At 53.5% G+C, this 15,864-nt stretch overlaps 1 protein-coding gene across 7 annotated transcripts; it reads right to left on the bottom strand.

Annotated features, from left to right (window-relative positions):
- Positions 1 to 285: 285 nt before the first annotated feature.
- Slc29a1 (solute carrier family 29 member 1) lies at positions 286 to 14,827 on the bottom strand. 7 transcript variants are annotated; one of them, XM_006244561.4, is made up of 16 exons: positions 11,226 to 11,313; positions 10,692 to 10,938; positions 9,367 to 9,455; positions 8,914 to 9,015; positions 7,724 to 7,806; positions 5,877 to 5,958; positions 5,562 to 5,764; positions 5,328 to 5,467; positions 5,054 to 5,188; positions 4,854 to 4,951; positions 4,658 to 4,736; positions 3,953 to 4,050; positions 3,478 to 3,586; positions 3,161 to 3,249; positions 1,123 to 1,322; positions 286 to 823 (listed from the first exon to the last, which is right to left on the bottom strand). In XM_006244561.4, the coding sequence occupies exons 5-16, from the start codon at positions 7,750 to 7,752 to the stop codon at positions 712 to 714; spliced, it is 1,374 nt and encodes a 457-aa protein (XP_006244623.1). In that variant the 5' UTR covers positions 7,753 to 7,806; positions 8,914 to 9,015; positions 9,367 to 9,455; positions 10,692 to 10,938; positions 11,226 to 11,313; the 3' UTR covers positions 286 to 711. The 7 variants fall into 7 exon arrangements, with proteins under 7 accessions (XP_006244623.1, XP_006244625.1, XP_006244622.1 ...); XM_006244563.5 differs by lacking the exons at positions 10,692 to 10,938; positions 11,226 to 11,313 and adding an exon at positions 11,532 to 11,649; XM_006244560.4 differs by lacking the exon at positions 10,692 to 10,938 and having other exon boundaries at positions 11,226 to 11,533.
- Between the last annotated feature and the right edge of the window lie 1,037 nt (positions 14,828 to 15,864).

Genomic DNA, 15,864 nt, shown 5'->3' with positions numbered 1-15,864 from the left:
GAGGCCATCTTCAGGGACTTATGGAATGTGAAGATAACTTGGGCTACATCCTGTCTCCAAAAAATTAGTCTTTCTAAATCTGGGCCACAGTCTGGGTGGGGTGTCTTGGCTCCAGACCTCTCCTTCCTTGTGGCTCCAGCAGGGGGCGCTGCAGCCCCTGAGACCGAAAGACTCCATCCTTCCCTTATACCGAGGCACCAGCCTTAGGTCATGCAGAAACCTAGACTCACGCTGCCAGCCTTCTCAACTCCCCAAAGGGTTAAACCTTGGACAGATGCACAGAGCTATGGAGGAAAAAAATGTTTATTTAATCAGATGGCCTCTGAAGGCACCTGGTTTCTGTCAGTATAAAAAAGGCAGTAAAATGACAAGGATCGGGGACCTGGAACAGGCACAGAAGAAAGAAGGGCAAGGGACATCAGATCATGATACACAGTCAGCCATCTGTCTCCACCCCATCCTTGTGGAGTCTCTTGTGCTTGGCTTAGGCAGGGATCAGTCAGAGCTGTCCGTCAGAGACCATTGTCCCCCTACCACTCTGACCCCCAATCCCAAGTCCATCCTCAGAGGCTCCCTCCTTTGTTCCTGGACATCTGGGCCCAGCACCGGAGGAAAGCAGAAGAGCAGCCCTCTGGACCCCTGCTCGTCCCTAACAGCGAAGGAAGTGAGCAGGAAGCAGGCAGTGTAGTTCCTCTGTCCACACAGGGTCGCTCACACAAGTGCCCTTAACAAGAAGGACAACACAGCTCCCAGAGCCAGGCCCAGACACAGAAAGAAGGACATGATGTTTCCGGCAGTCTCTGCCTCAGCCGGTTTGACTTTCCTAAAAAAAAAAGGCAAGGTGATCTTAGGTAAGCCAAGCCCAGCCCTGCCCCTGAGTGCCTTCCTAAACTCCCACTCCCAGCCCACTTCCTGGGAAAATGTGTCTCGGAACCATCCTCCAGCCTTGATCCCCTCCCACACAGTTCAGCAAGAGCACATTTGCAAGCCCTCACCTCCACTCCCCCTCACAAGCCCCAGCTCCTGGGGCTAGCAGTTGGGATGGGAGGGACTCTCCTATTGCCACCTCCCCCTAAGCCCTGCCTGATGGCCCCACATTCCCTCCCACGTGGCCCCACTCACTTGGGCCCGAAGCACATGCAGAGGCTGGCGAGGTAGCCATTGGAGAAGGCAAAGGCGGCCATGAAGGTGATGAACCAGACATCATGCTTAAAGAGGGAGGGCAGGTAGTGGTGCTGCTTCACATTGCAGAGCATCAGCAGGGGGATAAACACAACCCTGCAGGCGACCAGGACCGGCAACCAGCGGCTGTCCTGACCAGGCTGCAATGACCAGCAAAGCTTCAGCGGGTGTCCGTCCTCATGGCGCACTTGGGCCTAGGGACTCGGATAAAACCTCTAGGCCTGGATACCTTTGGAGGGTGCTGATTGCTAGGGACACAGTGCTGCCTCTGGGATATCAGATTTTTCTTCTTTGTAAGACAAGTTTTCATGTATCCTAGGGAGGGCCTCAAACTCACTCCGCGGCCAAGAATGACCTTGATCTTCCAGTCCTCCGGTTTCTAACTCCCAAGTGCTGGGATTTCAGTGTGGACTGCTGTACTTGTGAGGTGCCCTGGGTTAAACTTGGGGCTTCGTGGGGCATCATATTAACTGGGCAGCAGTGCCAAGCCCCAAATGCTGGAATGTATCTTTCAATCCAGGTAGGGGACATACAGACACACACCTCTGCCAGGCTACACGCCGAAGAACTGTATGCATGGGCTAGAGATACGGCTCGATAGAGGGAGTACTGCTCTTGTACAAGAGCCAAGGTTAGTTTCCAGTATTCATAAACTCCCATCACTCCAGCTTCAGGGAGATCTGCTGCCCTCTTCTGGCCTCTGTGGGCACCTGCACCCACATGTACACACCCTCACACACGATTTTAAAATCTTAGCTGTATCATGGTGGCACAGGCACTTGGGAGGCAGGGAGCAAAAGATCTGAGTTCGAAGCCAACCTGATCTAAACAGCATGTTCCAGGAAAACCAGATTCAGACCTACATAATAAGACCCTGTCACAAAAAGAAAAGAGAGAGAGAGAGAGAGAGAGAGAGAGAGAGAGAGAGATTGAGAGAAAGGGGGCTGGAGAGATGGCTCAGTGGTTAAGAGCACTGACTGCTCTTCCAGAGGTCCTGAGTTCGATTCCCAGCAACCACACGGTGGCTCACAACCATCTGTAATGGGATCTGATGCCCTCTTCTGGTGTGTCTGAAGACAGCGACAGGGTACTCATACATTAAATAAATAAATCTTTAAGAAAGAAAAGAAAAAAAGGAAGAAAAAAAACCAGCTGAGCAGTGGCGGCACATGCCTTTAATCCCAGCACCCAGGAGCCAGAGGCAGGTAGATCTCTGTGAGTTCAAGGCCAGCTTGGTCTACAAAGTAAATTCCCAGATAGCAATACAGAGAAACCCTGCCTTGATGGATAAGCAAACAAAATGAACTTATACACATAGTTACACATAAGTTACATGTAGATTTGAAAAGGATAGCTCTCGTTACACAGCATTTTCCCCTTCTTTCGGGTTTTTTTTTTGTTTTTTTTTTTTTGGGTTTTTTTTTTGTTGTTTTTTGTTTTTTTAGTGAGTACACTGGGGCTGGAGAGATGGCTCAGCGGTCAAGAGCACCGACTGCTCTTCCAGAGGTCCTGAGTTCAATTCCCAGCAACCACATGGTGGCTCACAACCATCTGTAATGGGATCCGATTTCCCCTTCAGGTATGTCTGAAGACAGCAACAGTGTACTTACATACATGGAATAAATAAATAAAATAATTCTTAAATGAGTACACTGTAGCTGTCTTCAGACACACCAGAAGAGGGCATTGGATTCCATTACAGATGGTCGTGAGCCACCATGTGGTTGCTGGGAACTGAACTCAGGACCTCTGGAGGAGCAGTCAGTGTTCCTCACCTCTGAGCCATCTCTCCAGCCCCCTGCCCCTTAATTTATTTTCCCTTCTTGCAGTTTTACAGATGGGAGCCAGGGGTCATGTGTGCTAGGTGAGCCCTCTATCATAGGGCCACACTCCAGCCCCACCACACTTTCTTGGAGTCTCTCTTGGCCTCAGTAGGGTACTTGAATCCCACAGGTCCCATGGCCCACCCTCTACTCACCCACATGCAAATAGCTGTGAGGCTCCGGCCTAGCCAGTCAAAGACATTGAAATTCAGGAAGCAGGCCACAGGGATGAAGTAGCAGTTTTCTACAAGAGAGACTTAGACTTAGCGCCTGGCCCTCTCTGGGCCTCCGCCTCCCCACTCTGCATCAGAGAGCTGTTTCCAGCCAATGGCAGGGTGTGGAGTAGGCCTGTGTAGATCCAACTGGGGAGAAGGGTCCCCATGTTGCCCATACTCCACCCTCAATTCTGCTTTAGACACTGGCTGAATCCACCCTGAGCGGGAAGAGGGGGGGAAGACACATGACAACCTACTCCAGGGACTTGTGCCTGCGATGCTGGATTCCACCTCAGCAGTCACAGCAGGGAACAACCCAATGGTGACTGTGAAGATGAAACAGACAGACAGAGCCAGGACCCAGATCTGGAGAGAGAAGAGAGAGTTATCCAAGGCCCTGGGCTGTCATGGCAGCTGTGTACAACAGACCAGAGAGCCAGACATTGGTGGCAGACCCCCTACTACAAAGTAAGTTCCAGGACAACCAGGGCTACATCAAAACCCTGTTCTAAAAATAAATAAATAAAAAGCTCTCATGCACTCGTACGCGCACGCGTGTGCGCGCGTGCGCGCATGCACACACACACACACACACACACACACCATTCAAAGGAAGGAAAAAACAGGAGAAAGCCCAGCCTTAGGTCAGAAAGGGAAGTGGTGTAAGGGTAGACACAGCAAAAGGAGAAAAGGGGCAAGGAAGTGTAGGCAGGACACCCCAGACCCACGTACACTCTTCAGTATGGCTTTGATGGATTGGTTTCTGTTGGCGGGTAGAGAGTTGGGGCCTGGCACCCCAGATTCCTCTCTTCCTCCTCTTGGCTCCTCTCCTATTGGGTAAGAGGTTGTAAAAGGTTGAGGAGGTCAGAGCAACTGGTAGAATGATCTGAAAGTGAACACCTCCCTTAATTATACCCTAGTACCCCATAGATCTAAATGCCCTTGGCTCAAGCGTCTGGGGGCTACCCTTCTCCCCAGGAGGCTCCTGTAATTCTCTGTTCCCTCTGAAACCGCTAACCTCTGTCCAAATGCCTGAGACACTCAGGGAAATCCAAGTTTTCCTTCTTTCCTCATCAAGATTTTATGAAGGTCAGGCTGGCCTTGAACTCACTGTATAGCCAAGGATGACCTTGAATCCCATCCTCCTGCCTCTCCTTCCCAAATACTAAGGTTACATGTGCATCACCTTGCCCAGTGTAGGAATCAAACTCAGGGCTCTGTGCAAATACTCTTACCAAGTGAGTAACACTCCAAGACACCCCACACACCCTGGGCCCCCCACCCCCGTCTCTTCCCCAGCTCATCCCGATTTAATCCTCACCCTACCTGTGGTCACTGTGTCCTCCTTTGGCTCATGGCTGCCAGTTAAGACAACATGCCCACAACCATTCCCCTCTGGTCCTACCACCCTCCCAGACTTCCTTTAGTAATTAAGACCTTCACTGATGAGATCCAACTTGGTCTCCTGCTCTGCAGGCCCCGCAAGGTTGAGCTGCAGGTAATGTCGGTAGAATTCCTGTCCAGCAAGGGAGATGGGAGTCAGGAGCAGCTCCAGACCCTGACTTGCTATATTTCGGTTTTAAGACACCCTTGCTTTGAACCCCGAGGCCTCCCCAGCTCCCCATCTGCTCACCATCCAAGGCAGGGCCAGGTAACACAGTATGGCCAGAATGACAACTGCACAGGCCGTGATGAAGTAACCAAAAGCACTTTCTGACAGCTTAGAGCCACCTGGCAGACAGTGGACAAGCTCAGACACATGCCACCTGCCAAGTCACCCTACCTCGCCTCCCCACAACCAGCAAGCAGGGCAGTGTGCGCAGTAGGACTCACTGGCGACGGCACAGATCATGGCAACAGAGGTGAAGAAGCCAGCCAGGCCCTGGCCACTCATGATGGGGGCTGTGTAGTTGGCCGGCAGGACGCCTGCCAGACCGAAAAGGCTGGCTTGCAAAATGGCACCAAATGCTGGCAAAGAGTGAAGACGGCTTGTCAGCAGGGGCTAGCTCTCAGGGTTCCCAGGGAGCTGTACCCCAAACCACCCCCACCCTCATCTTCCCCAACTCTCAACCCAGGCCCCGGGCTGCCCACAGCGTCCCCCGATTACAGTTAATGAGCACAATCTTGATCATGGTGATGATGAAGAAGGACAGGGCATCCATCTGCACCTTCACCAGGGTGGCAGTGACGAGGAACACCAACAGGATAGCCAGCAGGCTGCCCAAGATCCGAAGGGACTGAGACACCCTAGGAGAGGCAGGGGGATGGCGATGGGGGTCAAGGGTCAGCCCGGGGCTGAGGAAGCGGGAGCTGACTGGACATGTGTGATGGACAGACTCACTTCTGATGCAGGAAAGAGTTGAGGCAGGTGAAGATCAGCAAGGGCAACATGGCACACAGGGTCATGACATTGTTGAAGATGGCACTGAGAGAACTCCGGGCTGGCAAGGACACTGAGGGGTCAGCCAAGGCCTCGGTGCTTTCGCATGATTGGTTGGTGACCAAGGATATATTCTGGGACGTGTTCAGGCGGCTTGTGAAATACTGTGGGGTTTGCAGAGGCTGAGTCTCTGTGCCCAGAGGCACAGAACCAGGCCTCCAAAGCCTAGGGGACATGATCTCTGGAACCTAGTGCCTGTCCCCACTCCAACCTCACCTGGGTTGCTGTTATAAAAAAATTCCAGGGGAGCAGTGTCCCCAGACCCAGGACAAAGAAGATGAGCCAGACAGCCTTATACCTGTATAGGAAGGAGAAAAGCCAAGTGGTCAGCGCCCCCCACCCCCAGCTCCCCAGCCGTGCTGGCCGTGCCACTGTAGGTGCCCTCCCTCCTGTGAGGTTCTGAGTGACACGGGAGAGAGGACCTTTGTTCTTAAGTCCTAGAAGGCTTAGGGGACCCGGTGAGCTGGGAAGCAGTGTGATCCACACAGCCAGAGAGGGCTTGGGAACATAAGGTGGGTAGGTAGCTGAAGGAGAGCGAGTGAACACCAGCCAGGGCCCTGCCAGGGCCCTGCCACAGCAGCGGCTGGAGGAATTAAGCTGTCAGAGGAGGAGCTCCGGAGTTCCCTGAAGAACTCTGAAGCCAGAAAACACCCAGACAACTCTAGACCCAGTGGGTCAGACGGGCTAGGTGCCTAGAGATGGGGTGTCGGGACTGGGAAGTAGGGAGCTATAGATCTTTTTTCCTAACTAGACAGAACCAGTTTTATAGTCTAAACTACCCAGGGCAGGACAGAGCAGACAGACTAGGGATTATGGATACCATCTGGCTGCGAGCATGACTTTGGACAGTCGTTTTGCCTATAAGCTTAGCAACCCTTGTCCCTCCCATTACAGCTGCCTGTACCTGGTAAAGTACCGTCCTTCCCCTTAGCAGGTACCCACAGACTTCACAGAGATGGGAGCCAGGGGACCCAGCTCGGTGGAACTGGAGCCCTTGTAAGCCTTCATTGGGAGTTTGCCAGTCTAAGCCATGGCCACCACAGCCTTCAAAGCCCTCATCCATTCCCCTTGAGGACAAGATGTTCAAGGCTTGGTGCGAAGGCTCGGATGAAAGGTAAAATTCCAAGGGAAGGTTTTACAGGACAGGAGGTCAGAGGAAGGACTAGCAAGCCAGGCAGCAATGAAGTGGGCAGATTGTTGAGGGGCAAGACCAGGGCACCAGGCAGCCCGGGGAAAGAAAGGAGGCAGGAAGCTGGAATCTGCAATTACAATTCTTCCCCTCAGAAAACAGTCACAGACAGATGACATTCTCGCCAGACTTTACAGGCGGAGAAATGGTCCCCGAAAGATGAAGCTAGCTCTCCAGTCAGAATGGGCCTAATTACATAGCCTTTGGCACAAGAGGGAAATTGTGGGCAGGGGAGCAATGAGGGGTTGAAAGACCCACAGGACATACAGGCCATCTGGAAAGAGTGCAACATGGCTTCATACACTTCCACAAGCCTCAGCCCCTGTGGAAGACTTGACTCAAGCTCCTCTTCCATCAAAACACACATCCCAGACCTGAACTAGCTTGAGGAAGATCACAGGCTCCAGAGATAGAAGGCTAGAAGGGTCAGTCCAAAGAGCGGGGTGGGCCGAGGTCATCCGAGGCAGAGGCCCCAGGGCAGCCCCCAGGGACAAGGGTAGTCCTGCCAGATGTGCTCTGGAATGACGGAAGCAGCCAAGTGTCTCCCCACAGCGATGGTGGGAGGGGCTGGAAGCTGCTGTCTAGCTGCGCAGCTAACAGTGGAAACACTGACACACTCAAGAAGGGGCCTGCTGCCCACCTAGCCCTGTAGGCAGAGGAGCCAGCACCCAGCCAAGGCATGCATGTTCTCCACCCTACCCCATAGACCTGACTCAGAACCACCAGGCGGGGAGCACGGTTAGTTCTGGGGTACCCCAAGTCCCAAGTACTGCGCCTGCCTCCCACCCTTACCCAAGAGACCTTAGATTCCCAGACCAGTTTCTCTCCTCATACTCATAACCACCCCCTGCCACACCCCTTGGCCACCCAGTACCTGTCCTGAGGCTGGTGACTGGTTGTCATGGTTCCAGTGTTCTCCGCTGTGCCTGGTTGGCAGCTCCTTCCCTCTGGCTCTTGCTGGGGGTAAAGGAATATTGAGCCCTGTCTGGTTCTACTTCCACACTGCCCAGGGCCCTTCTCAGACTCTTGGGTTAGGGCTGGAGTAGGCAAGGGAAGGTACCCTATGAGCCTCCATAGACTCAGGACCACTCAACTCAGTCCCATCTGGCCTTTGGCCCCAGTAAGCCCTTCCTGTTGTCTCTCTGCCTGACTGGGCTGTACCTGGCTGCCCGCCTGGCCGCTGCCACCGCTATTTTTACCCAGCAGCAGAAGCGGTTTATAAGCTTGAAACCGAAGGGAGGGGAGCAAGAGAGGAGGAGGACGCATGACCGAGAGGCAGGGAAAGAGAGTCAAAGACGGCAGAAAAGAGATGAAAGGGGTCGGGGACAGTGATGACACTGGGCAGAGAGAGAGGGCAGAGGCAGGCAGAGGGGAGGAGACTGAGCAGAGGGAAAAGAGGGGAGAGCGGTGAGACAGCAAACAGACCTGCAGGAACTCGGGTCTCCTGAGGCCTGCCTGCTGTGAGCCTGCACTCTCGCTCCAGGGTGCCCCCCACCCCATCCCCAACCATGACTGTGGCAGGGAGGGCCTTCCCAGGCTGCTTCCTAGAGGGACTGGGACTACCTCCAGGTTCTGCTGTAGCCAGTGCCTCAGCTTTTCCTTCCAACCACTGCCTGGGGGCTTCCCGAGTTCTCCAAGAATACATTTCATAATTGTGGGAGGGACATGGCCTTCTCCATAGCAAGTTCCTTTCCTTGACCCCACGTCCCAGAATGTTCCCTTCTTTCCCACCCCACTCCGCCCCCACCTCGGTTCCTTTCTCAGGCACAGGCCACCAGCTATCCTCTTCCCGCTTCTGACAGTGGCTTTGAAGGGAAATTTGGGAAGGTAAGGAAGGCACAGGCTAGCATCGTGATGCCAAAGCTCTTACCCACACCCTCGGCATCCCGCTCGGTGCCCATCCACAAAGAGGAGAGGGAAAGCACAGCCTCAGTGGGCTGAACAGGCTTTCAGTTGTAGGACAGCAGGATGGGAATATACAAGGCACAGCCCCACAGGGACCCCCCTCAGACTGCCATTCTCTGCCTAGGGTAGGCTGCTTCAGCTCCCTATCCCATCACTCACCGAACTTGGAGACTCGATGTTGGCAGGAGGGCGAAAGCCCAAGGCACCTGGGCGTTCCCTGGGAGGGGGGTCCTAGCTCACGCTCAGGCAGAACGCTGGGTCCTGGGTCCAGAGTGAAAAGGTTGGCAAAGGGCTTATCGGGAGAGAATCCCTCAGGCCTCAAGGGGCCCCCATTCAGCAGGGTCTCCCAAGCTAAGAAGCCAGGAGATAAAGGGCCACCCGGTAGCTGGGAGATAAGACAGCAGAAGCAGCAGGCTCAGCAGGGTAGGAGCTAAGCCTGTGGCATCCAGGTCAGCTCTCAGGTGCGGCCAGGACTTCAGGCCCCGCCCGCCCAGACAAGAGTCACAGCTGGCCACCCTCAGGCCCTACAACCGCTTCTGCTCTTCTGTGGGTGAAGCCCAGACTGGTCAAAGGTCTTCCTTTCCCTCAATCCTAGACAGCAGAGCCACACACCTCCAGATGAAAGCAGAAGGTTCCTTCTGTTGGTTTCAAGGAGTATTAGCTGAGGTTCTCTGTGTGTCAGCCAAGCATCCTCCTAGGCACTGGGGACAGAGTGGTAAACAGTTGCGTTGCTATTTTTCTAGGACAAGAGGTTCTGCTGGGGCTGGGGAGAGCCTGAGGACTCAGGTTTCTATTAGATAGAAGGGAAGGAACCCCCATCCAAACATAGCAGACCCTCAGCACACTGAACTCGTAGCTGAGCACTCCACACCCCTCTCATACACCAGCAAAAGTGAATGTAGCGGGGGGGGGGGGGGGGCTGGAGAGATGGCTCAGTGGTTAAGAGCACTGACTGCTCTTAATTCCCAGCAACCACATGGTGGCTCACAACCATCTGTAATGAGATCCGATGCCTCTTCTGGTGTGTCTGAGGACAGAGACCATGTACTCACATACATGAAATAAATAAATACATCTTTAAAAAAAAAGTGAGTGTAGCCCCAAGCCAGAGTGAGGGCTAACACTCTCCCATCATAAAACTGGCCTAGGCTTGGAGAGGTGTTCACACACACACACCTCCCCTTGCAGAAATGCCCCTGGACACCAGTTAAAGCCATAGGCAGCCCTTGGGTCGCGCCCACATCCAAACATTCCATTCGCTGCTTAGGTGCCTTGCTTTTGTCCCACCAGGGATCTAATAGCAGTTCAGGGCCTCTGGTGTCACTTCAGCCATGCCTTGACCTGTCTGAGATGGAGAGGCCCTGAAAGCAGCCACCAATCTGAAGCCTTCCTGTGTCCTAGGGCCCCGACATGACACCTCTCACGAAGCTCAGTTTCTCAGTGTAGTTTTTGCTGTGTCAGAACCTTTACTTGGAATCTGCAGATGCCCCTCTCCTAGCTGCCCCCGAAGCTAGTAGGGATCAGTTTCTACTGAATAGATGGGCCAATTGCTGGGAAGCTGGTGACTGGGGGAAAACGGCATCAATTTCAATGCACCAATTATTCTAGGTTCCTTCTCAGGTAGGGAAGGTGAATTAATAAGGCTCCTCAGCGATCTATGTAGACTTCCAGGAGGGCAACAGTGCTCCAATTAAAGGGCTTAAACAAGTTGAGAAAATCAGGTCATTCTCCCACGTAACATTAGTTTCAGATTCATGACACTTCACAACCATTCCACCACGCATACATTATTGTATATATATGCAAAGGTCACACAAGCAGGACAAGACAAACAGAACAACAGAACGGGAGAAGGGTTAGTCAAGAAGAGGGAGCAGACTAGCCGCACGGTCCCGAATGGGGTGTGAGGTGCAGGGGTGGAGCAAGCCTTCATCTACCGGGAGCCTGGGGGTGCGCGTCCTTATCTTGTCACTGGTTCAATTCTCCGTGTTGAGTAAATGAGGACGCTCCCAGGGAAGGGAGTCCAGAGACAGGAGTTTAGTCAGTAAATGGGCAGCTAGCTACCCCACGTTCATTTGTATCCCCGCATTCCCCGTCCTCCAGCCTCGGGGCAGAAGACAGCACAGCTCCTCTCTCCAGTTCATAACAGGAGCTATAGCACTGAACCACCTACTCGCCGACCCTCTGCGGAAGTCAACACAGAGACAGTCGCTTTCAGGCCCAGAAGCCAGGCTGTCTTGGACTCGCCTCCGCCCCGGTCCCCACAAAAGGATCATCCCCCCTACCCAAAGCCAGGCCCATGCGCGCCCCGTGCTGCGCTGCTCCGCACACGCCGCGTGGGGGCCGCACCCCAAAGTCCCTGTCGCCGCCTCGGAGCTGGGAGGCCGGGCCTCACTTCCCTCCTAGCAGGCCGGACACGCCACTCTCTACCCCGGGGTCCCCAGCACGCTCCACCCGGGTCATAGGAGCACCTGCTGGAGAAGGACACCTCCGGCGACGAAATCTGCTCGCTCCGCCAGCGGTTCCCGCGCCCGCCCGAGCGCTTTCAAACCCGCCCTCTACTGGGCCCGCCCCGAGCCACCTCCTCCGGGGTACAGCCCCACCCCCGGGCTCCTCGCCGCCCCCTTAACAGTTCACCCGCTCACAACCCAGAGACCCTGAGCCTCGGGCCGCCAGGGCTGCTGGCTTCGATGGCAAGCATGTCTTTGGATCCTTCCCAACCGTCGCCTGGGAGGACACCGAAGCCTGGGAGGGGGCACGGGCCCCACACTGGGTACCTCTAATTTCCGCGCTGGGCCTGCCCTCCTAACTCCCACACGTTCCACGGCAGGACTCTTCCACAGACAGGCCCTCTGCTCACCCAGGCCCAGACGCCCCCACTGCCACGCTCCACCTCAGGTGTTCCGTTATCCCTCTCCGAACCCCGCCCACGCCATTATTCACACTCCACCGTTTTACTGGTTGCACCCCCTCACACACACACACCCTTCTAATACATCCTTTTTCCTATCCACTCCTCCTTTTCCCTTCAAGAAGACTTTCCACCCACTACCCTGGTGGGATACCTCAGATTTAATTGTTCTGGAACCCGGACACAGGAGGTGTTTGTTTCCTCTCTCCAGCCCTCAGATTGGCACACCACACAAACATCATTCCCTCCCTCCCCCTATAACTTTGCCTTGAAGGTTCTTTGCATAGGGTCAGCCCTGAGGTCTCTAAGAAAAACTGAAGCACAGCTGGAGACCGGAGAAGGGGGGAGCCAGGAAGAAAGGCCTCACATCCTGCATATCTTTGTCCTAACCACCATTTCACTGTTCCATCCCAAGACAACCCTGGGGGCTAGAAGCCTTGCTAAATCTTGTCCATCCATATCCCCCACCCTCAAGGCCCTACAAGAAGGAAGGACTTATTAGAAGCCCCTACATTAGCACTCCCTACAGAAGTTGGGGAGGGTCCTGAGGCAAGAGCATCCCATCCAGATTGCCTACTTCACCCGACCTCCCTAAGGAGCCCATGCCCCAGAGAAACCATTGGAACTAATTAACAATTACCAGTACTAACATCATAAGGGAAAGGTGCAATAGCTCTCCCCAGAGAATGACTGGGCCCTTAGGAGGTAGCTGACTCTGTAGGACAGTGGGTTCTCTCAAGCTGTTCTGTTTGGGGTGTATACAGCCTTCCTGCTCCCACAGAGATGACACATCTCCCCACTAGCACTAAGCAAACAGAGGGCAGGAAGCCGGGCTTGGGTGGTATTTTTCTGGGCACCATCCCATGGCTTAAGAGTAACCTCATGTCTGTCTACAACGCCAGATCCCTACCCTCTGTTTGTTTAGTCCCTGTCTTTCCCTGCCTTTGCCTCCTTTCTTCCGTGGGCCCCTGCCCTTCCCCTCTTCCCCATCCCAGGTCTCGCTCTGTAGCCATCCGTAGCTGGCGCAGTTTCGGGAGAGATCCAATAGGCATGGCCAGGCTGGGAGCCCTGGTGTGCAAAGCAAGCTGGAGGACGGAAAGAGAGAAGTGGTGAGGGTCCCAGCCAGACTGGGGAAGGCTGGTTCCTTTCCTCACACCCACTGGGACCTGGCCGTCAATGCAGATGGCCACAGCTAGGCCTGTTATTATTGGAGAATAGCCCGTCTGGCAAGCTTCTTGCCTGGGTTCCAGCCAGCACCCACACCCCAGGCAGCCTCAGCCAGTTGCTGGTGCCAGGGCCCTCTGCTGGACAGCCCAGGGAACCCAGCTCACAAGCCTAGGCAGATTCTTAGGCAGGTCCACCAGGTTTTTGTTTTTGTTTTTGTTTTTTTTTTTAAACCTTCTATCATGGCTCCCCTCTCCCCGTCCCTAAAGGTTAGGTCAGGAAGGCTGGTCCACCTGATCTGATGCTCACTTTACGTCCTGTTCTTCACCCCAGCTGGGACTGTGGCTTGTTCTATCATTTCTGCCCCTCCCAAAGGTAGATTTGCCTCACATCACATGCTCAGCCTTCTTCTCTCTCTCTCCAGGCCTGTTCTCCCAGCTGTTAGCAACAGCCATCTGTGTTTGCTGCAACAGTGTTTGCTCCGGGCTGGGGGGTTGTCACAAGCTATGTCTCAAGTTCTCCGTTGTTGGTGATTAAATCTTTGTGGCCTTGAGGCCGAAAAGGAACTAGGGAAAACCCAGGGAAACACTTGCCCATCGTGCTGACTTTAAGGGGACACCAAAAAGAGTCAGCCATGAAGAGAAATTTTAAGGCAACGTGGGTTTTGTTGTGTTTGTTTTGCTCTTGTTTGTTTCAGGACACTGCGGTCAAGTTCAGGGCCCAGAGCGTGCTAGAGAAACGCTCCTAGCCGTGGAGCTAGTTCCTCAGCCCTAATGCCATTGTTAAAAAAAAAAAAAATAAGTTAGTGGAAGGGCTCCATAATTAATACAAGATCAAACTCTCTTCATCCCCCCCATTCCCTCCTGTGTGTGTAGAGGTCAGAGAACTACCTCTGACTGCAGTTCCTTAGGTACCATTCTCATTGGTTTGTTTTTTTCAAGATTATGTATTTGCGTAATGTATATGCGCGGGTACGTGGAGGGCTGGGGGGCTTTGGGTCCCTTAGAACTGGACTTGTAGGCAGTCATGAGCTACCTGATGTGGGTGCTGGGAACCAAACTCAGGTCCTCCCTGGGGAAGAGTAAAATCACTCTTAACCACTGAACCAATTCTCCAGTTACCTTACGTTCTGTTTCTTGAGACAGGATCTCACCCTGTCTCTCTGGCTGGCCTGGAATTCTCACACAGATCTGCCTGCCTCTACTTTAGGGGTGCTAAAAATCAAAGGCCTGTGCCACTGGCCTAGCCGGCCTGGTTTTGTAACATAGGAGTTCTAACTCTTTGTCCTCTCCCTTGCCTTGACAGTGCTAGGATTATAAGTGGAATCACAGCTTTGGGGAAAAAATATGTATATACATACATACATACATACATACATACATACATACATACATACATACATACATACACATACATACATACTACATAGGGTCTGAGAGAATTAAACCAACTGAGCAAGTCTTCCCCATGCCCAGTATGAAATTTCCATATAAAGACAGATGTGTACACAGGTGGATACTAGGTCAGGGTTCAAGAAGAACTGACTTTGTTCATTCCGTCTAAGCCTAGGCTTCTAGCCAAATTTCTCAGATGTGTCTCCTAACCCTCTGGTTGGCAGATGTCTCCTCTGATCCAGGAGATAATTTTAAGTGGCCCAGAGCTTAAACAACCATCTAATTGTGGGCCTACAAACTCTCAAAAAAAAAAAAAATCCATCCTCATGAAGTCGAAGATTTGTACTCTGCGAGTCGAGTCAAATCCTCCTTTTCAAAGGACCCGTTAGACACCATCAGAACCGTTCAGTCCCCATCGGCGCCCCACTGCACCAGTTGAGATTGGACCTGGGGTGGGGGTGGGGAGGCTGGACAGGGGAGAATAAAAATTCCCAGGCCTTGGGGACCCCAGCCATCTCCCGACCTCCTCACCTTGGGGTGGGGGCCGCTGCCAAGGCCGGAGCCGACCAGTCTCTGGCACAGGGCGAGCGAGAGTAGCCGCCACCGACGACAGCTCGCTAGCCTCTCGCTCGCAGCCGCTGCCTGCCCTGCCCGGCCCCGCCCCGCGCCGCCCAAAGAGTGGAGATCCGGGTGGCTCGAGGAGGCCCAGTGGGAGGGGCCATAGGGCTGAGAAGGGACGTAGTAGGAAAGGTGGGACTGCTTTTAATCCACCCGTCCACATAGGTCGCTGGACTATGAGGACTCTAGCTGGGTCATGGGAAGGAGGAAAAAGTTCTGCAAGGCCTGAGAGGCAGAGGGGGAGGGGGGAAGGGCAGCTCAGCTCAGATGTCCGGCTTTCCCAGATTCAAGTTTTGTAGGAACCTGCATGGGATCCCCAACTTGACTGGGGATCCCCTGACAGGGGCCTGTATTCCTTACTATGCTCTTCTTAACCTGCAGCCGAAATCACTCCTGAAAGGTTTATTGTGTGGGAATCATAAATTATACAGAGAATCGTAATACTCGATGCCCTCCCCCGCATGTGTACACAAAAGCGCTCCGCTCACTCTGCTGGGAAGTGAGAAATAAATTTAAAAAAAAAATTTTTTTAATGTGTATAGGTGTTTTGCTTGAGTGTGTATCCCTGTACCAGGTCACGCCTGGAGGCCTTGGAGACCAGCCGTGAGTGTGGAACTGGGCTTAGAGAGGGTTGTGAGCGGCCGTGTAGATGCTGGAAATTTAACTCAAGCCCTCTGGAAGAGCAGCTAGTGCTCTTAACTGCTGAGTCATCTCTCCAGCCCCAAGAGGTGAAATGTTGAGGTGATTTCTTATTTCTTCAAGGCTAGTAAGATGTCCCTAAAGGTCATGCATGACCCTACTTCCTGACCCACAGCCCTGCTGGCCAATCTTCTTTTCCCACTACCTCTAGCTGAGATGTCTCCAAAGCATGCCAGGGACCAATTTTCCTGCCCTTTCAGCCAGCTAGCCTTCCTGCAGCACAGATCTAAGCCACTGATCACTGGGCCACAGCAGGACATTCTAAATGAAATCACACAACTCCAAACAACGTAGAGCTTGTGAGGACCGAGGGACAGATGGAAC

Source organism: Rattus norvegicus, chromosome 9 (genome assembly GCF_036323735.1).
Source record: "Rattus norvegicus strain BN/NHsdMcwi chromosome 9, GRCr8, whole genome shotgun sequence".
Taxonomy (NCBI): domain Eukaryota; kingdom Metazoa; phylum Chordata; class Mammalia; order Rodentia; family Muridae; genus Rattus; species Rattus norvegicus.
Note: the sequence above shows the minus strand (reverse complement) of the source record. Positions and strands in the feature narration are given on the sequence as shown.

Bases quoted from the DNA above. Each gene is read 5' to 3' on its own strand.
- Slc29a1 (NM_031684.2), bottom strand. From the start codon at position 7,752: ATGACAACCAGTCACCAGCCTCAGGACAG. The intron at 5,959-7,723 runs GTACTGGGTGGC...CTTCCTATACAG, and splicing joins AGTCACCAGCCTCAGGACAG to GTATAAGGCTGTCTGGCTCA. The intron at 3,250-3,477 runs GTAGGTTGTCAT...TCTCTCTTGTAG, and splicing joins CGCAGGCACAAGTCCCTGGA to AAAACTGCTACTTCATCCCT.